This window comes from Aotus nancymaae, unplaced genomic scaffold, assembly GCF_030222135.1.
Source record: "Aotus nancymaae isolate 86718 unplaced genomic scaffold, 86718_ANA_hifiasm-v0.15.2.pri h1tg000059l, whole genome shotgun sequence".
Lineage (NCBI taxonomy): Eukaryota > Metazoa > Chordata > Mammalia > Primates > Aotidae > Aotus > Aotus nancymaae.
This window is the reverse complement of record NW_026988473.1, coordinates 29,731,446-29,759,034: the sequence shown is the minus strand read 5'-3', so window position 1 is coordinate 29,759,034 and position 27,589 is coordinate 29,731,446. Positions and strand designations below refer to the sequence as shown.

Sequence of the window (27,589 nt, the reverse complement as noted above, 5' to 3'; positions counted from 1 at the left end):
ACTAATAAATACCTTACAGAAATACTATGAGAACCAAATGAGTAAGACTCCTGGCACCCAAGAAGAAGTCAGTAAGAGCACTTACTCGCAGTTCCCATGTTTGCCATTGTGAATGATGTTTACTAGGCAGTCTACCCAGATATCTGCAAAGTTAACTGTGCTTTGCTATTTTAATTATGAGTAAGTACCATATCAATTATGCCACCTGATTTAATGAAATTCAACTTTTAAGATAAAATCTTCCTAGATTAGCAGTAAAAAATAACATTTTCCGCCCCCCACCCCCCGAGATGGAGTCTTGCTCTGTTGCCCAGACTGGAGTGTAATGCCATGATCTCAGCTCACTGCAACCTCAGCCTCCCAGGTTCAAGCTATTCTCCTGCCTTAACCTCCCCAGTAGCTGGGATTACAGGATGCGCCACCACACCCAGCTAATTTTTGTATTTTTAGTAGAGACAGGGTTTCACCATGTTGGCCAGGCTGGTCTCGAACTTAAATGTGCATCTTCATAAAGCAGTGTTTATTAAATATTGAATGCTTAGGTCCTTCAAGCATCCACTTCTTCAGAACCATTTACCAACTAGTCAGAATGTAGGGGATGGAGAAGAGGGTTGGGACTGAAGCCAGTTTATAGGCCTTTCTATCCACGCCTCCCAATACTACTGTTCCAGTCTTTTACTTCTTTCTCTCTGTAAATACAATGTTACCTGCTATTTTGGGATTTGTATTTAAAAGAAGCATTTTATATTCTCATTAACTTTAATACAGCTTGATCTACATAGTTGCTATCCTTCCAGAGGATGAGCCCAACTTAATTCAACAAAGGGTATTTCAGAATGTAGTAGAAAATGGTGTTAAGCATTACAATAATGAGTTTGCTCATGCTCTCAGAAAAAGTTCTAAACAGTAAATCAGATGCATACTGCACACAATATGTACTAACATGTTTCCACCAGAAGTGTTATTCCTGGCACTCCACTTAATTCTTCCCAAAATCCAAACTCATCCCTTATGGATTTTTTTTGCTCCAGATGAATCTCTGTAGCTCTTTTCAATCTCCTGTTGTTGCTATGCATAGCTGCTTCATATAGAGATTGGCTAGAAAAACAGATTTATATCTGAAAGGGTATGAGAAATAGATTATCAGTAGAAAAGCTGCCATACTTCAAAAAAGAAATGATTAAAATTAAATATGTAGGTCTTTTTGTACTTGATGTTACTGATGCAGTTTTTTAAAACAGGCATTGTTGAATATATCTGACAGACACTTCTGCTTGTGTTTTACTCATCAAAACGTAACTCTAATGTATCAAACCCAGCAGATTATTTAGAATAAAATCTAGCTTTGTGAATGCAAAATTGCAAAATAGGCAGGTGGATGACAGATGACATTTTTTAGCGATGATGCACGATACAAAGAGAAGCTGAAGCTCTTTAAGAACTAAGAGTGACCTAGGGGCTAAGCGCCTTAGTCAAAACAAACATTGTTTTGACTAAGAGAGAAAAATAGACTGTGGACATGAAGGAGGGAATAGCAAAGCATCCAGATGTCATTTGGGGAAGGCAATGCTTTATTGCTACTTATTATAAAATTTAATTGCCACAGTAGTAATGTAAAATATAATCTACCTTAAGATTATTAGACTTCTATACTTGTCCAAAATTGTATATATCTTCTTTCCACTTCCCAAATTAACGTCTTCCCCAACAACCCTATTTTCTTGTACCACCTACCCTGTGGCAAGAACTAACAACTTGGGTGTCATTTGTAAGCCCTTCAATTCCCTTTCTGCCAGCATCCAATCTTGTCTAGATTATTTCCTTAATCTTTCTGCAATCTTTGTACTTCTTTTTATTCTCAATGTTATTATCTCAGTTATGCCTCACTCACAGCCTATTAACTGGTCTCTGCCTCCAGGCTCTCCTATGCCTAGCCATCCTGTATTTAAATCTACACTAACATGAGAACGGACTCACAGAAACTAAATAAAAACTAAGCCTGATCGTGTTATCCCCTTACTTGAAACATAAAAGGTACTGAGCCTTGTTTACTTTCATTTTTAAGGATGGGGTCTTGCAATATTGCCCAGGTCGACCTTGAGCTCCTGGGTTTAAGACATCCTCCCACATAACAGACTACCATGCTTGGCATCAACCTTTCATTTCTATCTCTTCATACTACTCATCCCTCCTACTATATGTGTCATACACTGGAACTCTTACTTTTGGCAGCTCCCCAAAAGCACAATGCTATACTCACTTCTAGGCCTTCAGAATATGCTGCTTACTTTGACTAACTCTGACTTACTCTTTAAAACTTCAACTCAGGTTTCACCTTCCCATTCTGGAATAATCCCACCTACCCCAGTCTGGATAAATATCCTTATGTCTTATTAAAGCATCTTGTCCATAATTCTATTACATCATACTGTAATTCTTTGTCTGCTCCTCCAACTTAACTATAACCTCCTAAAGTTACACTGTCCAATATGGCAGCCACTAGTCATATATGTGGCTACCTAAATTTTAAAATCACATAAAATTAAGAATTCAGTTCCTCAGACACACTAGCCATGCTTCATGTGTTTAACAGCCACGTGTGCTAGTGGCTACCATATCAGACAGCACAGATACAGAATATTTCCATTATTTCAGAAAGTTCTATTGGTGTTGCTGGGGGCAAAGATGACTACCCTAACGTACTGGCCCTCAAGTGAGTGCTCAGTAAGTGTCTGTGGAATTAATGAATGCACACATTAAAAAAAGAAAGTTGAAAGGTTAATGTCTGGCAAATTTTGCACACTCCTATAGCCTCCTGAAAGCTATTTAAGTCTGCTCTCCCAGTCTCCCCTTAGATGTCCCCCCTCCCAAGTCCAGTGGTCTGGCCACTTTGAAGGCAGCTTATTAAGGAAGATGTGTGAGTGCTGGGACTGGTCTGGGGTCAGAAGTCCATTATCATTATCAGTTTGTGTCCCTAGACCTACTGACTTTACTTACATTGGGAAGTCAGGTCAAATTTCAAGTCTCTTTAGACAACAGAAGGTTTCTCTAATCTTTCTTGCTTTCAAGATCCATACATAATGTACACAAAGTAGATGAGACTCTTAAGTTGCATCCAAGAATTTTAAATTACCTATAATTGTAAGTACTTTGTTAAATACTGCTTAGTCTCCTTTCCCTGTTGCCTCTGCATTTGTATTTAGCTGGATGCAGGTTCTAGCTCTGCCATACTAAGTGATGTATACATTTTCCTAAAGTAGTTATGGAAATTCTATCCCAGGAGGAAAAAACTCTCAACGTCTAGGTTGGCAGTGCAACAACTTGTAATGCCAATATTTTCTCGCTAATTTAATAACTTTAGTCATTTTATAATGTGCTTACCTGCTTTTATATCTGTTTTTCCTCTTTTTCATTCTTGTTTTAGGTAGAAAATCATTTGGTTTGGTGAGAATATTTTTATGGGCTAAGATTAAGTTGTTCACAAAAATCTATCGAATTTTAATTACCCCAAAGTTAACATCAAAACTTCATTTAATTGCTTAATCCAAAAGACAGTTGAATATATTTCACCTAGTCAACAGCAGCTTTTCCAGCAGACCTAGTCAAGATTGTTTTAGCAGCCGGGCACAGTGGCTCACGCCTGTAATCCCAGCACTTTGGGAGGCCAAGGCAGGTGGATCACTTAAGGTCAAGAGTTTAAGACCATCCTGGCCAATATGGTGAAATCCTGTCTCTACTAAAAATACAAAAATTAACCAGGCATGGTGGCACACACCTGTAGTCCCGCTACTCAGGAGGCTGAGGCAGGAGAATTACTTGAACCTGGGAAACAGAGGTTGCAGTGACCCGAGATTGTGCACTGCACTCCAGCCTGGGCGACAGAGTGAGACTCTGCCTCAAAAAAAAAAAAAAAAAAAATTGCTTTAGATTACAAAGCCACAAAACACTTGGAATATATTTTCCTTACTACCAACAGAGTTTGGAGTCTGATTCAGATGCTTACACTGAACATCAGTGTTACAATTTTGGTCTTTAATTTTTGCAAAGGACTTTTAAGCAACTTTAAAGAACAGAACAACTTTAAAGATCCATATAACTTGCAGATAAAAATACATATATTATTTTCCTTTTACTCAACTGTATCCTGCCTCTCGAGACTAATACCAATGACACCGACTTTCTAACTTTTGAGTAGTTAAAATATTTCTAGGTGAGCAACACATACAAATTTCAGGAGAACCTCCTACTCTTTCAGTAGAAATGCTGTTCGTATAATACATCTTTTCAAACATGTAAAAATAAAATATACTACAACAAAATACGATTCTTGTAAACTACATATTACTGTTAAACTAAGCTCAAATTTATTCTGAAAACGTTTAGAGAACACATCAGAAAACACTTAAGTCGAGGAGCCTCAAAGATCATTCTTTAGTGTTGACATCTGAACAAAAACACTTCAGACTTGTAAACAATGAGTGAAATTTATCTTCAGAATTGTGTTAGCTATAGGATGAAAAAGTCACGTCACCTCCGCAGTGAACTTCACTTTAGCAAAAGAGTAAACATATTTCCTCCACATCAGCTGCAATCAAGGCATTAGCAGTATGCCATGATTGATTGTCTTAGGAGCCGTTGCTGAGAAATGGATGTGTAGCACAGGTTTTTATCACTATAGTCTGCAAAAAACAAGTCCCTTGTTTAGATACCCTAGTTGTAATATGTGACATTATTAGGTAGTTCTTCTATTTAAATGACATAAGGATTTAGTATATCAGCAGCTTATAATACACAAGCCCTTTCAATCTGATGATTCCTCTCTCTACAGAGAAGTACTTTTTTGTGTTTATAATACAAGTGGCAATAGAAGACCAGATGGTTGACTTTTAGCTGAGGGAAATGACATTTAAACAAACAGAAAGACAGCATTTAGAATATTCAGGGATTCGAACTATACCCTAAATATATAGTACACATTAAAGGACTATTAATGTTAACTATGTAATGTGATCATTTTGTAATGCTAATTAGTAAGATTGTTTCTTAGGTTGTTCATTAGTTTAAATATTTTCTAATACACTGTAAAACAGCTTTATTATTGCCATATTATTATATTTCCAAGTTCTCCTTTTAATACATTATACCACCACTGCATCTGAGATCATTTAATCATTTCATTCTGAAATGTAAAACTGTCTCTACTTCTTACATTTAAGCCAGTAATAACATACTCTACAATTTACAAAGAAAAACATAAGAAATAACTACATTGCTTATTCACCTCCCATCACTCTGCTATGGTAGTGGCTTATTATTTGGTGAACAATGTTTCACCTTTGTGTATAATGCTGACATCTATGGTATCAAAGACAACCAAAAACCTTTACATAGCCAGATATTTTTGGTAGCCCTCAGATAAAAGTAAAAACATGATTTTTCCAATAAGAACAGATTTGTTTCCTGTAACAATAGCAAAAGACTGCTATGCACTAACCACAGAAATATACTGAAATTTCCATAATTATGTTCTATTAATACATCTATTCTCAATACAGGGTAGCTACTATGATTAAGATACAAAAATTAAATAAATAAGGTTTTAACTGAAATTTTAAAAATGATTATTCATTTTATAATGAACAACCAGAGAAAAGGAGCAGTGTACACTAAGAGGTGACATTTATAAACTCCAGGTAACAATTTTACCCATCCTTAGGCTGTCAACCAATAAAAGGACCAAAAGAAGAAAGTATCTGTATAGTAGTTAAATATGTTCAAAAGGCACATGTATCTCTACAGAAATGCAGAACTCTTACTGCCACACAACCTAATTAGCAGGCAATGAGTGTTGCAAGGGTAACAGCCTTCATCGCAATAAAACCACCATAGCATTTCAGGGTCACCAAAGCTTCCTTCAAAATGAGAATAAGGTAAGCCCAGAATAGCTCAATTCCCCTAATACTTTAAGAAACTTAATCTTAACTAAATTCAGTATTCTATGGTGATAAGTCAATTCAGAGCCTAGTGAATTTTTATTCTGCTTAATGAAAGGCCTGAAAAATATGCCATCCTAAATACAAGTTACTTAGGAAAAGAAACATTTAATCAGCACTCTGCTCTCCTGGTACACAGTAAGAGGAACATTCCAAAATTTTCTACAATTTTCACCTGCCACTATGTAAGGTGATCAGGTAGTCTTACCATTGGAAATAGCTTAGCTTTGAAGTCTATGAAGACTAGAATGTCCACAGATTGGCCAGTTCAGCAGTGTGGTAGCCTCCAGGAACATCTTCTGAGAAGTCATAACATCATGCATTTACTTGGGAGCAAGTTTGCAATAGAAACTAGTAGAAAAAATGAGTAGAAGTAGAAAAGAAACTAGCACCCTATTCATATATATCTAGTTCTGTCTATCCTTCAAGTATTTTAAAAATATCTAATAGCTGCCAAATCACAGTTGAAAGGATAGGAAATCAACTGTGATCAAAATGAGTCCCTGTCACCAGGAATCTTACACTCTAGATCAAGGGGTCAGCAAACTTTTTCTGTAAAGGGCCAGATAGGAAATAGTCTAGGCGTTGCAAGCCATATAGTTTCTGTCACAACTATTCAACTCTGACATTTTAAAGAAAGCAAACACAGACAACAGATAAATGAATGGGAATGATTGTGTTCCAATGACACAATAATTACAGGAAATGCAGCAGGGAAAATGATTATGCAGGGTCTTGCAGGCCACCATAAGACCTATGGCTTTTATTATGAGATGGGGAACCACTAGAGTCTTTGAGCAGAAGAGTGACATAATTGCTCTTAAAAAGCATCATCATCAAAAAGGATGACCTTAGTTGCTATGTGGAGAATATCAATGGAAGGGTTAGAGAAGCAAGAAAAGGGGAAGGGTGTAAGCAAAGAAAGCATTTCAGAAACTACTGCAACAACATGAGAGAGACTTTACCTTGCAAACTAATGGAGGGTAACAGTGACAGTGGCAACATGTGGTTTGATTCTGATTATATATAAAAGGTATAATCGTGATTTGCTAAGGGACTGGATGTAGAGTGAAAGAGAAAGAGAGTAATTCTTTACTGTGATTGGGAAGTGTACGGAAGGAGCCAGTTTGGGAAAGAAAATCAGGATTTTAGTTTTGGATACAGTAAGTTTGAGATGACCATTATTCATTGAAGTGAAGATACTAGACAATTAGACATGATTCTGGAGTTCAGGGGAAAGGTTATAGTTGATATAAATTTGAGAGCAAATTTAAAAGTACTGTACTTAAAACCATGAGACAGGATGAGGTCAGCTAAAGTGTAAGTGTATATAAACAACAGAAGTTTAAAATATGAACCTTTAGTTAACTCCAAGATTTGAAGAATATTCCAATGTTTGGATATGAGGAGGAACCAATAAAGTAAATTCAGAAGCAGCAGTCAGAAAGATAGGGAAAAAACCTAGAAAGAGCAGTGTTCTAAAAAATAAGTGACACCAGGTTTTGAGAATAATTATTTCAAATACTAACAATAGGTTAAGTATGATGAGGACTGAGAGTTGATTACTGGAGCGACAAGAGAAGTCATTGGGGACTTTGACAAGAACCATCAATGAAGTGGTGGAGACCAAAGCCTAACTGGAATGAGTTCAAAAAAATAATAGGAAGCTCAGAGTGGAGCTTCCCTATAGGAGGGATGTGGTATTGAGGGAGTTTGTTTAGATGTAGATTTTAAAACAAGTTTGTTGATAGGAATTTACTATATTTCAAAATGCCTAACTATTCCAATTATCCCATGGATTAAAAGCATAGTCCTGGATTATCACACAGTATTATCCTAATAAACATTATGAAGTACTTTTCTTCTTAATTGGCTTTATAACAAAATTTTAGTGTATTTCTGAGCCCTGGTCCTATATTCCCTAAGGGATTGGAGACTAAATTAAGAGGTTTACTTTGCATTTTGCCTGCTGTGCAAACTGATATGAGAATGCCAATTCATTCTGTTTATTTCTTATTTGCTACATGCTACTACTTCCAACTAAATTATTTTTTCTGATAAAGTAGTGGCCTCTGGCAGGAAACTGAGAAACTCCTGTAGCATACACAGAAAGGCAAGGTACTCAAGATGTTTGAGCTCATGACAATTTGTTTTTTTTTAGAGTCACAAATTAATCTCATATCCTTACAGTAGCCAGTGCTCAGTTCATAACACCAGGAAAGAATTATTGGCTTCAGTACCCTCACAATAAGCAAAGCCCATAGCAATAGCATCTTAATAGGGACTGCTTAGTTTCCAAATACCTAACAGTAAAAAATAAAGCTGAATTATAAGATTGCTTGCTATGTGGTCTTTTAAAACTCTGGAATGGAAAACAAACAAACAAAAAAGAACTCTGGAATCAATAAAATGATTCCACATCGCTATATCACTTAACCAATGGTTTGTTTATATTCTTTTCTGCCAACCTACCAACAATGCTATTTTTTTGATATGCTAAACTCTACAGGCTAGGTTCCAAAGAACAATTTAGTGTTTTGCTTTCTGAAGCATCTACATACAAGAATAAACTTTTTTTTGCCTGGAATTCAAAACATATTTTAATATTCATTTTATTAAGCAGCTCAATCAAGATATGAATAGTAATATCTTCATCTCATAAACAACAATGAATTGTCTAAGAGGATGCAGAGGTAAGGGGAAGACACTTATTTCATAAAATAGCACCAGTGTGCTTCTGAGATAGCTGAAAAAAGGGACACACACACAAGAAGGGTAGACCCTGGAAACATTTTGGCTATCTTTTCAAAGCACTCCAAACTTGGATGAAATACTGTTATAAATCACCTTGATTAATGGAACACATTTGCTAAAGTGGTTCTGTAATAGCTACACAATTTTTATGACTTGAATAACCCAGCCTAGAAAAACTGGCAAGGGAGAAACTCTCAAAAATACTGGCCTCTTTCAGAACAATACTGTCCCTGATCAGAAATACTTCCCTTTGTTTTTTTTTTTTTTAAATAATAAAGACAAATACATTTTAAAGTAAGTATAATTTGATGAGATGGGAGCAGAAATAGATAGGCAGAGGGTATTCTGAAAGAAGTAGTAGTGGCATGGTGAGGATTACAGATTCTAAAGCCACTATTTGTGTTTCAATCCTCATTCTTCCTCTTACTGTTTAAAATTTGGCAATTTATTTAGCCTCTTTTTTAAAATTACCTATCAGTAAAATATTAGTATTACCTACCTCACTGAGTTGCTGTTGTAATAATTAAATAAGTTAAACTTTGAAAAGATTCTCAACAGTATGGAGGAAGTATAAAATAAGTGCTGACTAAAATTATTAGAATGATGTATTGTAAACTTACAAAGGTGTCCAACAAAAGTGAATGGGATATACCCGGAACAAAATGGCAATGTTATCTAATTTGTACATTTATGAAACATATAAAAACTCAGTAATAGAATACCCTACTAGTGTTCTACTGCACAGTAGGGTAATTATGGTTAACAACATTGTATTGTATATTTCAAAACAAGTGAAAGAGCAACTCAGAAGGCTGATGTGGGAGGAGCATCTGAGCCCTGTAGGAGGAGGTTGCAGTGAGCTGAGATTGTACCATTGCACTCCAGCTTGGGCAACAGAGCAAGATCCTGTCAAAAAAAAAAAAAAAAAAAGCTGAAAGAGAGCATTTTGAATGTTCTCACTATAAGCAAACAAAAAATGTATGAGGTAATGGATATGCTAAATGTCCTAATTTCATTTGTATACAATGTATATACATATTGAAAAATCATACTATTCCCCATAAATAATGTACAACCATTATGTGTTAATTAAAAACAAAAACAAAACTCAAAGAATATTTTCCTCTAATAGAACTTTAAAACATTTACATCTTACAGTGCTGGTTATATTCTCTGGTAACTTAGCAGAGACTTTATCTGAATCCTTTTGTACTGACATCCACCTCTAATAACTCTTAAAAAAAATCAACAGTAACAATGATATAGTATTAAGTACCTAGAGAATGTTATTTATTTGTTCTATTGTTCTGTCTGTCAATACCATTTCTGGTTTCAAGTACATACATGTTGGTAAAGCAATTTAGAAGTGACTAGAATATCTCAGGAAATGCTAATAGTCATATGAAGGTGAAACTATATGGAAAATCTAACATTATTTAAGGAGAAGAGGATACAGTGTCCATGATGAAAGCAACAGTAGAAAAATGTTACCTGACAGCACGCTATCATCTTTAACACTGTTATCACCATAAGCTAACAATTACTGTGTATTTAGCATTGTAGTAATAAACATCAAAAACACTTGTACAGTTGAACCATAGTCGATTACAGATGGTAAATAAATAATTGATTATTTAACAGTCTATTGATCAAACTTACTTATAGGGCAATCAGAGGCTATTATGGTTCAAAATAAATTTACACTGGCAATGTAATTATTCAATTATGTGTTTACATTGAGGATGAATACAGAGATAATGTTAGTTAACAAACAGCTGCATTAATTGATAGCGACACAAGATTTACAGTAAGGTAGAAAATTAAGCTATAATTATTAAAGTAAGAAGAATATATGCTGAGTAAACAAAAGGCCATCTCTTCCAGATAAGCTCTGTTACAGAAGCCACGTGATTGGTGAAAGGAGCTAATGCATTTTATCTACTCTTCATTCTTCCATTTTACTGTCCTTGCACTTTTTCTAGCCGTAAAGGCAAGGTGGTTATATATGATTTTGATATATATACAATTTCGATTCTCAAAATTTAAATATGATGTTAAAAAAAAAAACATAGGCTTTATTTGATTTTGTCAGATTTCCAACTAATAGTCAGAGGACAATCTAAGCCAGGATCCCAAATGCATTTAGTTATAATATCTCCTTTGTCTGCTCCAATAACACTCCCTTGATCTTTCCATGTTTTTTATGACCTTGACATTTTTTAAGAGCACTGGTCAGTTATATTGTAGAATGACCCTAAATTTGGGTTTGTCTTACATTTTCTCATAATTAGACTAAGGCTGTAACATTTTTTTTCCTGCAAGTGCGCTTCTTGGTGCTTCAATCCAGAGGCTGCATTATATTGATAATGTGTTACTGATGAAGTTAACTCAGTTAAAGTGGTGCCTGACAGGTTTCACCTCTAAGGTTTTTCCCTTTGTAATAAGTATCTTGGGAGAGATACTTTAAGTTTATGCAAGCCAGGCAAGGTGGCTCATGCCTGTAATCCCAGCACTTTGGGAGGCTGAGGCAGGTGGATCACCTGAGGTCCAGAGTTCGAGACCAGCCTGACCAACATGGAGAAACCTCGTCTCTACTAACAATACAAAATTAGCTGGGCGTGGTGGCACATGCCTGTGATCCCAGCTGTATGGGAGGCTGAGGCAGGAGAACTGCTTGAACCCAGGAGGGAGAGTCTGCAGTGAACCGAGATTCCACCATTGCACTCCAGACTGGACAACTAGAGTGAAACTCCATCTCAAAAAAAAAAGATTATGCATAAATTCTATTTCTCCTCAAATCTTTGTCCAATAATTCTACCATCCACTGGTAAATCTTGCCTGTAACAATATTACTAAGATGTTTATGTAGGGTTTTGAAAGTAACTAAAATATATGAAATATAATAGCTGAATTGTTCTTGAGATAAACATATTAAAATTCTACTGGATGCATTTTTTCCTACATTTGAAATATGAATAAACATTATTTTCTTTTGTCAGCATTCAGTTAATGTTAATCAATTATGACACCAAAGAATAACATAATTGAAATATTACTTACATAACTATGGCTTTTAAAGAAATTTGATGGACTAGTGGTGAGGATTTTGTCTCCTTCCAAACCAATTACTCTTTTACAAATATTTGATTTTGGATCACTTGGGCTTTTTGCAATGACAATGTCACCTCTGAGGGGGAAAAAGTCAAAGAAATATCAGTATTATTTATTAAGCATAAACACATGCATGCCACTGGTTTAATACTTTTATAAGGCAACTTGAACAAAGCCATACCCTTTATCCTCTCATATACTGACTCTTTGATACATCTACTGGCTTTGAGAACCTTTGTGACTACTTTAGGTGAGAATGCAACAATAAGAGTGATCAAAAAGCTATCTAATATTTCTGATAATTTCAGAAGATTCTAAACTTTCAGATAATTCTACAAGAATTATCTTTTTGCATTGTATCCACTATGCTTTAACTCCTGTGTCCAAATTCTTAGATCCAAAACTGTGGAAAACCAATTCTATATAGGCCAGGTACAGTGGCTCACAACTATAACCCCAGTGCTTTGGAGGCTAAAGCAAGAGGACTGCTTAAAGCCAGGAGTTCATGGCTGCAGTGAGCTGTGATCTTGCCACCCTAAGCAACAGACTGAGACTATGTCTCCAAAAAAAAAAAAAAAAAAAAAAAAAACTCCACACAATTCCATATAAATACTAACAAATTAAGTAAATAAATTTTGCTGTCCAGCCAGTAGCACTGACTGACTCAAGAGCATACCTAAAAAGGTAAAAACATCATCCATGTTTCCCTAGAGCTCAAATAATTGAGAAATGACAGCATTTAAGTCCTATAACCCATATAATTTATAGTACAGCCAAAAGAACTTATATTTGAGAAAAAAATCAAAAGATACAACAAAATAAAATGCTAAAGGCTGCCCAAACATACACTCTGAAAAATAAAATGAGATCTCAAATATATAAAACCAATAAAGATCTGATTACATACAGAAGACATGATTTACACAAGGAGTGACAATCTATCTGGTAATAAAAAATAAGAAAGATCCTTAAAAGTAGAAAGGAAGGAGACAAAGAATGTAGGACCAATGACCACAGTCAAACAGAACACAATGCTATTTCTGCATAAAACCAGCAATATGTGAATTCTGTTGACTAACACACGTGTTTAAAAGGATTTTACATATTTGCTTATTAATTGTACCTAGTTCCAGAAATAGTTTAATGTTACTTATAATAAAACATGCATATGTCAAAATAATATTAAAAGCCATAAAAATAAAAGGAAAATGATGATGAAATCCGAAACCTAATAACTACTCTATAGAAGCATTAAAATGGTTTCTAAACTCTTTGGGAGCCAAGTCAGAAGAAATTAAGACCAGTTATGTGGAAATCATTAATTTGAAAATAACATTTATTTTGGGAGGCAAGACAAAATTTTCCCTAATAACTAAATCAAAGAGAAATTCACAAGAAGCATTTTTATGTGTGAATAAAAGATACCATCTTTATCAGAAATTTTACAGAAAATGCAGAAACAGTATTTACAATGATGATTTCTTGAGGCTATTCTTGGTAAGAGTTGAAAGGTAGCAAATCATTAAATTCTGTAATTTGGAGGCAACGTAGTATTGCCTTTTTTGGAAAATAGGATAAACTATTTTCTTTCTAGCCAACTAGAACCATGTCAGTGGATCTGTTCAGATAAACAAATTTGCAAAGACTGTAACACACCATCAAAGTTGATTTTGGATAGCTTTGGAGGAAGAGACTTTTTCCATGGGTGTTTAATGAAGCTTAAGTTATTTGATCAAATAATCAATATGACCCTTAAACTTTCCACTTGAATGGTGACATAGAAATCATAATTCAATCATTCATAGAAAGCATAGAAACTATATTTCTGGTAGTCTAACTAGATATATGTATAGTGTTTAGATCAAAACAGATAGCCTTTGGATTCTTAATTCTTTCAAATAGTTTTAAAAGGAAGCTTATTAAAAATTTTCTCATTTATATTTATAAACATCCTTATTATTCTACTGCACAGTAAGCTTTTGAAAACCAGTGTCAACATCTCATTAATCTTAACATTCTCTATAATGCATAGTGCATCTTATAAATTAGGTGCTCACTACCATTTGTTTAAAGAGTAATAGTAGTAAAAATTTGACTGTCTCAAGGTTGAGTGTTCTGTGCAGTTGACTGAAGAGAAATCCATGTGCTTTAGATACTAGATATGCAAACTTTTATTCTTGCCTAAATGGAAGGTTATTTTACATTTAGAAACAGGCAGCCAACAACATAGGACCCCTTGCCAGGGTCAAAGATTAAAATCTTGAATTCTATGCTGCAGGTAAAAGAAAGAGAATACTCAGGACAGTAATATTTTTAAAGTAGATGTTACCAGTTGGCTATCTTGGCTCTAAAAGTTACTTTGGTATATCTCATAAATGCCAGATTTTGAGCTGTCCTGAAATCTGGACGAATAGAATGCATAACGAGATCTTCGAAGATTCTGAATTCATTTACTGAATGTAGTTGTTTCCCTTATCTGAATACAATGAGTAATTAAAAAAAAAATAAAAACTATCCAGCTCTGTATTAAAAACTATTCAGCCAACAGGTTCACCTCCTCATTCAGGATGCCCAAATTATTATTGTGAATATCGAAAGTCACTCGCATGGAACACAGAAGCTTGTCTTCATGCTACAGTGAGACTAGGTCTCCAGTTAATTCAAAGGCTATATAAGGATAATGTGATATAAGTTAAAAAGAAAAGGGAGCAACACACACCTATTATGTAAGTTTTTATTTTATAAATTCTATATCTACAATTAAGTATCTAGAAGTTGTATGGGTAAAAGATTTGAAGAATTACCTCCGGAGCATGCCAAACCATGTAGCTTGACCAAGAGAGTTTCTATCTGCAGAATCTAAGGCTGGTGAAAGATCAGTAAATGTGAAGAACAGTTTATACACTATTCTTCATAATTTTTAATAATGTGAAACAGGTTATAGCAAAGGTGAACAGTGAAAGAGAAGTGCCTAAACCTGCTTATTATGCCATAAACTAAATACTAGCTCAAGGGAATCAAATTTGTAGTTTATTGAAATGAAAGCTGGCATAGATTTTTTTCAGAATTATAAAAAACAAATGGACTCAAAATTTTAGGATGTCAGAGAGGTGCTCTTAAGAAAATATATTAAATTATTAATACTTGACATTCATTTGGAAGAAATCATTCTCATGGAGTTAATTAGAATAATGGGTATCACAAGGATTAGAACCACCATTTGAAATAGGATTTTAAAAGGTTTAGTGACAAACAGTATTTGCCCAGGAATTATTCAACTTAATATAATTAATCAGGAGACTCATAATATATAAAATTCCTGGTTGTCAGCCATATACAATAATGCAATCTAAAAATCATCAAATGGGCTGGGCACAGTGTCTCACACCTGTAATACCAACACTTTGGGAGGCTGAGGTGAGTCAATTGATTGAGCTCAGGCGTTTGAGACCAGCCTGGGCAAAATGGCAAAACCCAGTCTCTACAAAAACTACAAAAATTAGCTGGGTGCAGTGGTATACACGTGTAGTCACAGCTACTTGGGAGCAAAGTGGGAGGGTCACTGGAGCCCAGGAGATTGAGGCTGCAGGGAACTGAGATCATACCACTGCACTCCAGTCTGGGAGGCAAAGCAAGACCCCATCTCAAAAAATGTGTATCAGAAAATTTAAAAAAAATTAAAATCATCAAATGCTCCTCATAGGCCATATCTAAAGAATAAGTAAGACAGCAATCAATAGAACTACAGGATTATTTTTAAAATTAAAGAACAAAAACACTGGCTATATAATGTAATCCCTAAGTTCCTAATACTTAACTCAAAAACCCAATAAAAAAAAGTCAAGTAAGCTTACACATATATTGTAAGGGATTGCTAATTATTTTTACAATGATACAAGAAATACAATGACCCAAGAGATTGTATATGTTTGAGAAACTATTAACCATTTCTCAAACTGAAAGAAAATATTTGACTCAAAATTTTATCAAGCTGGTCATTAATATAGTTATTTATGAAAGAATTTTGAAAGACAAATTTAAGGAACTGCAGAAAAGGTACCATGTGTATGCGTATTTTCACTGTAAATTTAATATATCCATGACTGGAATTTACCTTTGGATACCATAAAAATGTCGACTAAGGTTTTCTGCAAAGACAATATCTGAATTTTGAATTGTAGGCTCCATTGATGGTCCAGAACACTGAAAAGAGAGGCAATTTGTAATCTGAGTTCAAAATCTCTTTTAAATTTAACATAAATCATTTGAACAGGCTTAAAAGAAAGAAAATCAAGCAAATGTTCTTAAAGCTTAGGGGATGATTCATAAAAATTAGCCAGTTCTCAAATAAATTCAACTCCAGAGTAACCAATAAGTCTGAAAACATAGACAAACACAGAATAAATGGTTTATTGATTTCACATTATAATGCCTGAATAAAATAACATTACCTATGATTTCAAATTTAGGCACCCTATAGAATGTCAGTTCCATGAGGGCAGAGATGTTCTCTCTGATGTTCCCAGCTATATAACCAAAGCCAAGAACATTGTTTGGTACAAAACTGATAAACCATACATATTGGCTGAAAGAATGGGGGGATGATTCATTTTCTTATTACTACCAGATATGATCCAGTGAACATGATAATTTATTAAATGGTATTATACTATTCTCAATGAGTTTATGCCCATCTTCCTCTTCCAAGAGAATTACTTACTCATTTCATGGGGCTGCAACTTAAATTTTCTTCCGAAAAATACTAGCATGATGAGATGGACTTTAAAGATTTTCATGGCCAGGTATGGTGGCTCACACGTGTAATCCCAAAATTTTGGAAAAATCACTTGAGGCCAGGAGTTCAAGACCAGACCTGGCAACCTAGAGAGACCCCCATCTTTACAATGAAGCCATCAAAGATTTTCCTATTTATATGTCTCAAAACAATAATCTTGATATATACAGGTTGAGCACCCCTAATAAAAAGCCTGAAATCTTAAATGCTCTAAAATCTAAAATGTTCTGAGAGTCTATATGATGCTGTAAATGGTAAATTCCATATCTGACTCCATATGATGTGTCACAGCCAAAATACAGTCCAAATTTTTCTTTCATGTATGAAATTCTTTCAAATATTGTATAACATTACCTTCAGGCTATGCACACAAGGTACATATGAAATATAAATGAGTTTTGTGTTGAGACTTAGGTCCCATCCCAAAAATATCTCATTATGAATACAAATATTCCAAAATCCAAAAAAAATCTAAAATCCATAACACTTCTGGTCCCAAGCATTTCAGATATGGGATACTCAACCTCTACCTCAGAATTGGAAAAAATTATCCTAGCCACTTAAAAATCTAAATACAATAGTCTCTATTTATTTGTAAATAAAACTTTTTACTCAAAAGTTCCTACTCAGGCAGAAATAACAAGAAACACAATGAAAGTTTGTTTGCTACCTTTGGAAGTACCAATCTAACTTACAAAAAAATCAGGAAGACAAGTTTCAGCCAGGTGCGGTGGCACATACCTGTAATCCCAGAACTTTGAGAGGCTGAGGTGGGCAGATCACTTCAGGCCAGGAGTTCATGATCAACCTGGCCAACATGGTGAAACCCCATCACTACTAAAAATACAAAAATTAGCTAGGCGTGGTGATGCATGCCTGTAGTCTCAGCTATTCAGGAGACCGAGGCACGAGAATTGTTTGAGGCTGGGAGGCGGAGGCTGCAGTGAACTGAGATCACGCCATTCCATTCCAGCCCAGGCAACGGAGTGCAACCATCTCAAAAAAACAGAAAAAAAAAGAAGGGAAGGTTCAGTTAAATATATACATTTCCAGCTTAACTTGAGGTTAAGACTGTTAATCTAATAAAGTAAACCTAATTTTTAAAAAAGCAGTAATAACAATAAAAAAAACATTGACTGGCTGGTCAATCAACTTATTCTTTCATTTACATGGTAAAAGGCTTGAATCAACAGCCATGGTTCGTAGTTTCCTGATACAATATTAAGAAAAAGTATTAGTTGGGGATAGGGAGCAGCTTTAACATTTTAATATAGACATTAGGCAGAATAATCAGTCTTAATTAGATTAATAATCTGTCTTAATTATGTAATTAAATTTGTTTTAATTATAGTTAAACATTGTGGTTATGAGGTGTAATTTTGAAAACTGGACTAATATGTGTTGAAATTTCAAGTCTCCTACTTACTAACTGTGGGACCTGGAACAAGTAAATTACTTAAGCTTTCTCAGTTCATTTCCTCATGTGTATAATAGATTACTTACAAGTATCTCACAGAAGTGTAAAACATTAAATGAGTTAGTAAGTGTAAAACAAACATATCCTAAAACACAGTAAATAGGATTCAATAAATGGTAACAACTATTATTTGTATACTATTCAAAAGGACCCTTTGTGCCCATTAGAAACAGAATACAGAAAATATTTAAGTAATGGTCCTTATACCTTATATCAGTGTCAATTCAAACACACTCTTTTATTATCCAATATTTAGAAAAATTTATGTTTTAACTTTCACATTTTATTCATTAATAATTTCAACTATAATAAAAGGAAAAACACATTTTCCTTCTATTTGAAAAAAGTATATAAGATGAATATTCTTGAATATAAAAACTTACCATGACAACACCACCAACGTATTCAAAAGCACAATGAGCTATACAGCCATACTGAATAGTATAGCCAACAAGTCGAAACGTTTTCCCCAGAACATCACGAAGCATAGTTCTATGTAGACTCTGCCACCATTGGCCTGATGGTAAATTTCAAAAAGTTTCATGATCAATACTATTTAAAAACACTTAAGAAATAGCTCTATTGTAAAATATTTTACAATCACCCCAAATGTAGTAAGTGCCTAATACAATTTGGTGAAAGAAAGCAAGAGTTTCTTATCAGTTCTGCTAATGATATTAAATGGCAAATGATAGTCACTAAAGATTTTGATTTATCAAAGTTTATATTCAAATGTCAGTGGGTCTATATATGAATTATATAATTAGTAGATTCTGAACAAGTCTCTCCCCTTTCATGTCTTGGTTATTTCTTCTATAAGGCTGACACTTAGGAAAAGATACTAACTCTTTCAAAGGGCTAATAGCAGTTTTTCACATTTGTTCCTTGCTATGTATTTTTCTTGCCATGTAATAGGAAATAATGGAGAAATCACTAGAATAGGTATATGGAGATTCAAGTTTCACACTGGTTATTTTTCTAACTTGTATAATCTTCAACAAATTGCTTAACCTTTCTGGAGCCTAGTAGAAATAATATCTCAGAATGATTCTTAGAATTTAGCAACATATGTCAAAGTACTTTATAAATTATAAAGTTACATTCGTGAGCTATTAACTATTGACGTAACAAAAGGAACACATGAATACTATGAAACAACAGCATAAAAAAACCATTTCAAGATTTTTTAAAGCTATATAAAATTTTAAAATATCATCTATAATGTTTCTGTCCTTTCCTATTTAACTCTATAAAGTATCTGTCCTTTCCTATTTAACTGTTACAACTATGTATCGTGCATTTCTCAACTAAGAGCCTAACTCTTAGGCCTATGCTACATTATTCTATTCTCAAATTTATTAAAATACATCAATAATAATATGTAACATCTGCTTAACATGTCAAGCTTTACATATAATACCTGTGTAAGATAGATATCCTCAATTTATAGATAAGAAAATAAAAAGTCTAAGAGTAGTGAAGTAACTTGCTTATTATCATCACAAAGTTGGTAAAGGATGAAACCACTAATAAAAAGTCTCCCAACAAAGAAAAGCCCAGCATCAGATGACTTTACCTCTGAATTCTACCAAACATAAAAAAGAACTAACACCAATTCTTCTCAAACTATTCCAAAAAACTGGAAGTTGAGAGAATTCTTCCTAATTCATTCTACCAGGTCAGCATTGGCCTAATGCCCAAACCAGACACACCAAAAGAGCAACTACAGGCCAAAATCCCCAGTGAACTCAGAGGCAAAAGTTGTCAACAAAATACTAGCAAACTGAATCCAACAATATATTAAAGAGATAATACACCATGATCAGGTGGGATTTATCCCAGGCATGAAAGGATGGTTCAACACATGCCAGTCAATCAGTGTGATATAGAATGAAGAACAAAACCCATACAATGATCTCAATAGATGCAGAAAAAGCATTTGATAAATTTCAAAATCACTTCATGATACAAACTCTCAGGAAATTAGGCAAAGAAGAAACATACCTCAAAACAATAAAAGGCAATATATGACAAACCCACAGCTAATATCATACTTAATGGGGAAAAAGCTCAAAGTCTGTCCTCTAAGATCTGGAACAAGACACAAATACTTACTTCCACCAGTTATTCAACATAGTAATGGAAGTCCCAGCCATACCAGTTAGGCAAAATAAAGGAATAAAGGGCATCGGAATTGGAAAAGAGGAAGTCACTATCCTCGTTATGGATGTCATGATCTTATATATAGAAAAACCCAAGGACTTCACCAAAAATACTTTTAGAACTGATAAATGAATTCAGTAAAGTTGCAGGATACAAAGTCAGCATGCAAAAATTAGTAGCACTTTATACACCAAGAATGATCTAGCTGAATAAGAAATCAATAGGATCAATAAAGCAATCCCATTTAAAATAGCTATAAAATATTAAAAATATATCTAGGAATAAATTTACCGAAGAAGGTGAAAGACCCCTCCAATGAAAACTATAAAAACACTGATTAAAGAATTGAAGAGGATCAAAAAATAAAAATAGCCCATACTCATGAATTGGAAGAATTAATATTGTTAAAATGACCAAGTGTGGTCTAAATGTGATCTAAAGACCAATGTGATCTAAAGATTCAATGCAATCCCTATCAATATACCAAAGTCATTTTTCACAGAATTAGAAAACAATCCTAAAATTCATACAGAACCACAAAAGACCCCAAATAACAAAAGCAATATTGAACCAAATGAATAAAGCTGGAGGTATTACAGTACCTGACTTTAAAATACACTACAAAGTTATAGTAACCAAAACAACATGGTATTGGTATAAAAACACACAGACCAATGGGACAGAATAGAGAACTCAGAAATAAATCCATGCTTTTAGAGCCAACTGATTTTTGACAAGGTGCCAGGAACATACACTGGAGAAAGAACATCTCTTCAATAAACGTGCTACAATATTTGGATATCCACATGCAGGAAGACAAAACTAGTCCCCATATCTTTCACCATATATAAAAACCAACTTAAAATAAATTACAGACTTATAAATAAGACCAAACTACAATACTATAGGGGAAACACTTCAAGACATTGGTCTAGGCAAAGATTTTATGGCTAAGAAATCAAAAGAACAGGCAAGAAAAAACAAAAATAGACAAATGGGACCTAAACTGAAAAGCTTTTTGCACAGCAATAAAAATAACAAAGTAAAGAGACAACATGTTGAATGGAAGAAAATATTTGCAAACTATGCATCTGACATGAACTAATATCCAGAATATACAAGGAACTCAAACAACGGCAAAAAACCCAAAAAACCCAATTAAAAATTGGGCAAATGATCTGAATAGACATTTTTCAAAAGAAAACAAACAAATGGCCAACAAATCTATACACAGAGAGCTCAATGTCACTATCTTCAGGGAGATGCAAGTCAAAACCACAATCAGGTATCATCTTACCCCAGTTACACTGATTATTATCAAAAAAGAGAAAGTAAGTGCTGGCAAAAATGCAGAGAAAAGAAAATTCACACACCCTGTTCTTAGGAATATAAATTAGTACAGTCACTATGGAAAACAGTGTGGAGGTTTCTTTAAAAACTCAAAACAGAATCACAAAATAATTCCCAGCAATCCCACTACTGGGTATTATTCCAAAAGAAAGGAAATCAATATATCAAAGGGATACCTGCATCCCCATGTTTATTGCAGCTTAGCTACTATTCACAACAGCTAAGACACAAAATCAACCAAAATGTCCATCAACAGATGAATGGATAAATAAAACATGCTATATATACACAATGGAATACTATTCAGCCACAAAGAGAATGGAATCCTGTCATTCAAGGCAACATGAATTACCCTGGGGCACATTATGTTAAGAGAAATAAATCTGGCACAGTAAGAAAAATACCTTATATTCTCACTCATCTGTGGGTGCTTAAAAAAAAAATTGAGCCTATGGAAGTATAGTGTAGAATTATGGGTACCAGAGGCTTGAAAGGGGAGGTAGGAGGGGAAATGAGAAATTGGTTAATGGATACAAAATTACAGCTAGATAGGAGGAATGAGTTCCTGCCTTCTGTAGCACTGTTGGGTGAATACGGTTAGCCATAATTTACTGTATATTTTCTTTATTTTTTTCTTGAGACAGAGTCTTGCTCTGTTGCCCAGGCTAGTGTGTGATGGTTCGATCTCTGCTCACCGCAATCACTGCCTCCTGGGGTTCAAGCAATACTCCTGTCTTAGCCTCCTGAGTAGCTGGGATTACAGGCATGCACCACCACACCTTTTTGTATTTTTAGTAGAGACAAGGTTTCACCATGTTGGCAAGGTTGGTTTCGAACTCCTGACCTCATGATCCACCTACCTCAGCCTCCTAAAGTGCTGGGATTACAGGTGTGAGCTACCATGCCTGGTTAATGTATTGTATATTTTCAAAAAGCTACAAGAAGATCTTTAATGTGCACAACATAAAGAAATGATAAGTATTTGAGGTGATGGATATGCTAATTACCCTGATTTGATCATTATACACTGTATACATGTAACAAAATCACTGTATCCCATTAATACATACAATTATTACATACTAACTAAACATAAAAGAAAAAATGGAAGCAAATCTAGAAGGTATCTTAGTAGGTTTGTTGTATTGTATGTATACTTCGGATAGTAAAAGTGAGCAAATATTTAAGTTATTGAGTATTAGGTCTCTCACTGTGAGAAAAAGAAGCAACAAATACGGAATGGGAGATTAAGAATGAACCTGAGTTATCAAAACAAATTTATTTAAATAAATAAATGTATATATTTGTCTGACTGCCTATAAAAAAAATGTCATCCTAGCTCTATCCATTTTGAAAAGGCCATGTAGGAAGCAATGACACTGCAGTAATTATTAGCACACTTAGTGCCCACATTTTTAGTTTCTAAGTTTCATTCACCACCAGACCAGAACAGTCAGTGCTCAAAGTCTGATGGAAACAAAGGAACCATTACGAGGGGTCATCCAATGGCCAAATTTGGGACAATATGAGCCTAAGAATAATAAGAGTAAAAAGTAATACATTAAATTAAAAATGAAAATTTTAAAAAGATGTACATGTGGGGGACAGGGAAAGTTCTTTACCAAAACAGGACAGCTAATAAATGTAAAAGGAATGATAAAATTATCACCAGTGTAATAATTGATTCAGACAAGGGCCATTAATACATATTAAAATACACTGGGTGAAATATTGTTGATTGACAGGATATCCGAAAAGTATCAAAGTAGATAATTTTTTTTACAAAGATAACAATGTATCTTTACAATGGGAAGATCTGGCAAATACTATCTTCACTAACCAAATCAGGCAGCATACTGATATCATGTAGCCTCTTGCCCATGGAATGACAAGTACATCATCATCTGTGTGCTATTCTTGCCAAAAATGTGTAGCCTAAATCCAATCATGAACAATAAAGACACATCCATATTGCAGACATTCGACAAGACAGCCAGCTCGAACACTTAAAAAGTATAAATTTAATGAAAGGAAAAATCATACTAAGAGTACTGTTTTCAACTACAAGAAAATAGAATGCCATGACAACCAAATACAATATGAAATCTTGAATTGGATCCCAGAGCAAAAGAAAACAGAAAGCTATAAAAGACATGGGGACAACTGGGTAAATATGAATATTGTACATAAAAATATATCACTGTTTCAGTGTTAAATTTCTTAACAATATCATAGTATGCAGGAGAATGATCTTGTTCATAGGAGATAAACATGGAATTATTTTGAGAAAAATGCTATGACTGCAACTTCCTTTCATATGGTTCACTTCTGCTAATAATCATGTATAAAGAGAGATGAAGACAAATTGATACACACATATATACACACATACGCATATATTATATATGGAGGAAGACAGAAAGCTAATGTGGCAAATGCTCATTGTTAAATCTAAGTGAAGTGTATATAAATGTATATTGCACTACTTTTTTTGTACAATAAAACTTCTAAGAAACAAACAGTTGGGGAAAAAAGGGTGACTTCATTCAAATATTACTTGAGCCCAGCAGGTTAAGGCTGTGGTGGGCCATGATCTTACCACTGCACTCCAGCCTGGGCAACAGAACAAGACCCAGTCTCAAAAAAATTAGAAAAAAACACCAAACCTGTTTATTTTGTTTCATTAGCAGAGGAAATAACTGCCATTACTTTAAGGTTCAAAGCAGTGAATACTGCTTCAAATGTGACTGCAGCATCAAAATAACATGGAAACCTAATATCAACCAAAATTAAAAACTAAAAATCCAAATTTCCAGGATCCCTGCGATTCCTATGATTCTCATCCTGCATCACAGAGCTAATGAATGAGACTCTGGGAACACAGCTGCAGAGTCTATAGTTTTAATAAGCTCCAGGAAGGAAGTCCAGTAAAGGACTTTAATCTGTCCTTTAAGAGCACTGACACATACTCAGTATTTTCAGAGACTTGACAAAATTTACCCATTCATTATCCTTAAAGTGAATGTTAACTTTGGGATAATTCTATAAATTTTCATCAAGTAAACATTATAATGCTAATATTTCAAAGTATTTCATTAGTCCAGTGGTATTTTCTGAAGTTCACATTTTTACATATACCCCAAATCGAAACTCACCTTATGTTTATAAAAAGAATAAGAAGTTGATCATTTTAATATAACAAAGCATCACCTTCCAAAAAGTAAAACACCAAAACAACCACATTTATTCACCAATAATCCCCCAACTACTAAATGATCTATTTCAAAACAATATAGCAGTTGTATGAACAACAGAGGAAGAATATTAATTTAAAAATAATATCACTTAGCATTATCATGGGCTAACCCTCGCCGTGCCACAGTTCATGAACGGCTCTTAGAGACATAAGTTTTATAAATTACCAAAAAATAAAAAAAAGTTTATTTCTTAAATAATCAAGAAATCATATGATTCTTATCCTACTCTTTTTCTTTTTAAGACAGTCTCCCTGTGTCCCCTCGACTGGGGTGCATATGGCACAATCACAGCTCACTGTAGCCTCCAACTCCTGGGCTCAGAGAATCCTTCCACTACAGCCTCCCGAGTGTCTGGGGACCAGAGGCAGATGCTACCATGCCCAGGCCCATCCTATTCTTTTGTTACACCTGACTTATCATTCTTTCTAAAAAATGTCTTCTCATTTCATCCTATATCCCACTCTCTTATCTCCAAAAATACTTCCCTTAAGTCTTACTGACATCATGAGTTGCCTCTGCTACAAATTAAATTAGTATCTAGCTTTTTAAGATAAGCCAAATTTCTTATAAGTTATCAACAGATATTAAAATTCAAATAATCTATATTTTTATGAAAAGAATATATAACATTGAGAAAATCTTATATGTTTTATGTTGAATTTACTTCAGATGAGTTTATTTGAGACTTTCAAAAGAAAATAACCATCTCTAATCAAATAAGAATGACACCCAGAATGGAGAAGGAAAAAATACTAACTCTCAAGAGCTGTTCAGTAAATACCTGAATAAAAAGTGAGAAAGTAAATACTGACCAGGTTTAATAAAAGCTTCCAGACAAATTCTGTTTTGAATGCAAAACTACTTTAAAAAATAAATATATAATATTATAATCTACCACAGAAAATTATGCTGAGATAATAGCCTACCTGGCAACGTAATGTGAAATTACACGTAAACTAAATATTTTAGATTTAAAATAAATGATTTTATTATAAAAATAAGAAAAAGATTTCAGTCCATTTATTTCATGGATAGCTCTTTCGTCATAAAATAAAAATTTTTTCAAACAGCAAAAATACAAGGCAAAAGTCGTCCTTTTTAAAGTAACATAATGCAGTTCACTACAAATACTGGCAAGCTTTCTGAACATTCATTCATTTAAAATGTGGTAAAAGTTATGAAATACAATTTGAAATACGATAGGTTAGAACCAATTAAACCAAACCTGTGAACTCTGTATAAATTTATTATATTTGCTGACTTTTCTAGTAAAGAGCTTATATGGAGAAGAATAAGGGTACTACATATAAACAGAGGTGGTAGTACATTAATGGTGTACATCAGGTATAAAATTGATTATATTTTAATTATTTTTATAATTTCAATAAATTAGTCACTTACATTTAGTTAAAATTTTAAAGTTTAAAAACATTTAGACTGAGACTGTATAATTTTTTTTTTAAAGACAAAACTACTAAACAAAAAAGCTATGAGATAAAAATTAAGTTCTACGAATAAATATTTTAAAATTAAGTACTCTAAGATCATAACACTGACAACACTAATTATGTTTTCTAGTCTTGGCATACTGTTTGGGTGACTGATGGGATAATTTCACTTCATTTTCTCTCTGTCTATACTGGATCATGTTAGAGAAAAATATTAAAATAATTAACACCTCTAACCAAAGTACTTGATAAAGTTTTTAGATGAAATAAAAGCTAAAAAAAATCCATTAACTAATGCACTGATTTTTAAAGCAAACACCTAAACCCTCATCTAAAGAAAAAGTTACCTAAGAACCACTGATTTTTAAAAATAAGTTATTCAGTATTCATATTTACTCTATACTTTTATATACCAAAATCATATACTTTCACCAAAAGCCCTTTCATTAGCAGTTTCAGCTAGCATTACCTTCATTATAAAAAATACAGATGTCTATATATTTTATATTAAGTTTATTCATCAAAAACATTTCATCAGTAACAACTGAAGCAGTCAAAAACAGGTAGAACATATGACAAAACAAATTATTTCAATTCCTTACAGCTAGACATTTTGATTAATTTCATAGTAGCTCTATAGCCAAAAGAATATAAAAGTATTTAATATTTGATCTCAAATATGAATTGCTACCAAGAGTAATCTGTCATTCAACTAAAAAAACCAAGATATCAGTAATAAACTTTTCTATTTGAATAGTTTAATAAATTTTGAATCATATAGCTTACAGTTTGTATAGGTCTTGCATAATTTTTAGGTCATATAGCTTAAAATAAGGTTATATATTATAAATAATAAAGAGCATATTCTTTGCCTTGATCACCTGATTTTTTTGTTGTTGTTGTTTATAAAATTAATCACAGTTAGCAGGGTAGAAATAGCTTTGAGCTTCATGAATGACATCCAAGAGATGGGAAAGGATTAGTTCTCAGCTGCTGCCAGTTATAGCGCCAGGTGGCTTTTTCTGCAGTGAAGGTGTTACCGATAATCCCATTACACTGGTACTAAATCTTGCAGACATCAAAATTATCACCAAGGTTCCTTTTCATCCCATCCTTTCCAAATGACTGGAAGTCGCTTCACCTGAAAGAAGTCAAATCCACATAGAGCTGCTGTTTTAGCAGGCAGCAAACTCCCTGAGAATGTCAGTCATGATTCAATTTTGCTGTGCTGGTGGCCCCCT

The 27,589-nt window shown here is 33.9% G+C and overlaps 1 protein-coding gene across 13 annotated transcripts in view; it reads right to left on the bottom strand.

The window, feature by feature from the left end:
- The window catches only part of IMMP1L (inner mitochondrial membrane peptidase subunit 1), a 75,559-nt gene that overhangs the window by 18,362 nt on the left and 29,608 nt on the right, over positions 1 to 27,589 (bottom strand). For 3 of the 13 annotated variants that reach the window (XM_064365067.1, XM_012452265.1, XM_064365068.1), the window contains 3 exons: positions 18,514 to 18,647; positions 15,973 to 16,061; positions 11,808 to 11,934 (listed from right to left, as the gene is read on the bottom strand). In XM_064365067.1, the coding sequence (XP_064221137.1) occupies positions 11,808 to 11,934; positions 15,973 to 16,061; positions 18,514 to 18,618 (321 nt within the window). In that variant the 5' untranslated portion in view covers positions 18,619 to 18,647. Of the gene's footprint in view, positions 1 to 943; positions 3,134 to 3,775; positions 3,892 to 4,531; positions 4,680 to 6,201; positions 9,654 to 11,807; positions 11,935 to 15,972; positions 16,062 to 17,394; positions 17,641 to 18,513; positions 18,648 to 27,229; positions 27,490 to 27,589 lie in introns of those variants that run through there. The other 10 variants (XR_010338333.1, XR_010338330.1, XR_010338335.1 and 7 more) reach the window with 8 other exon arrangements.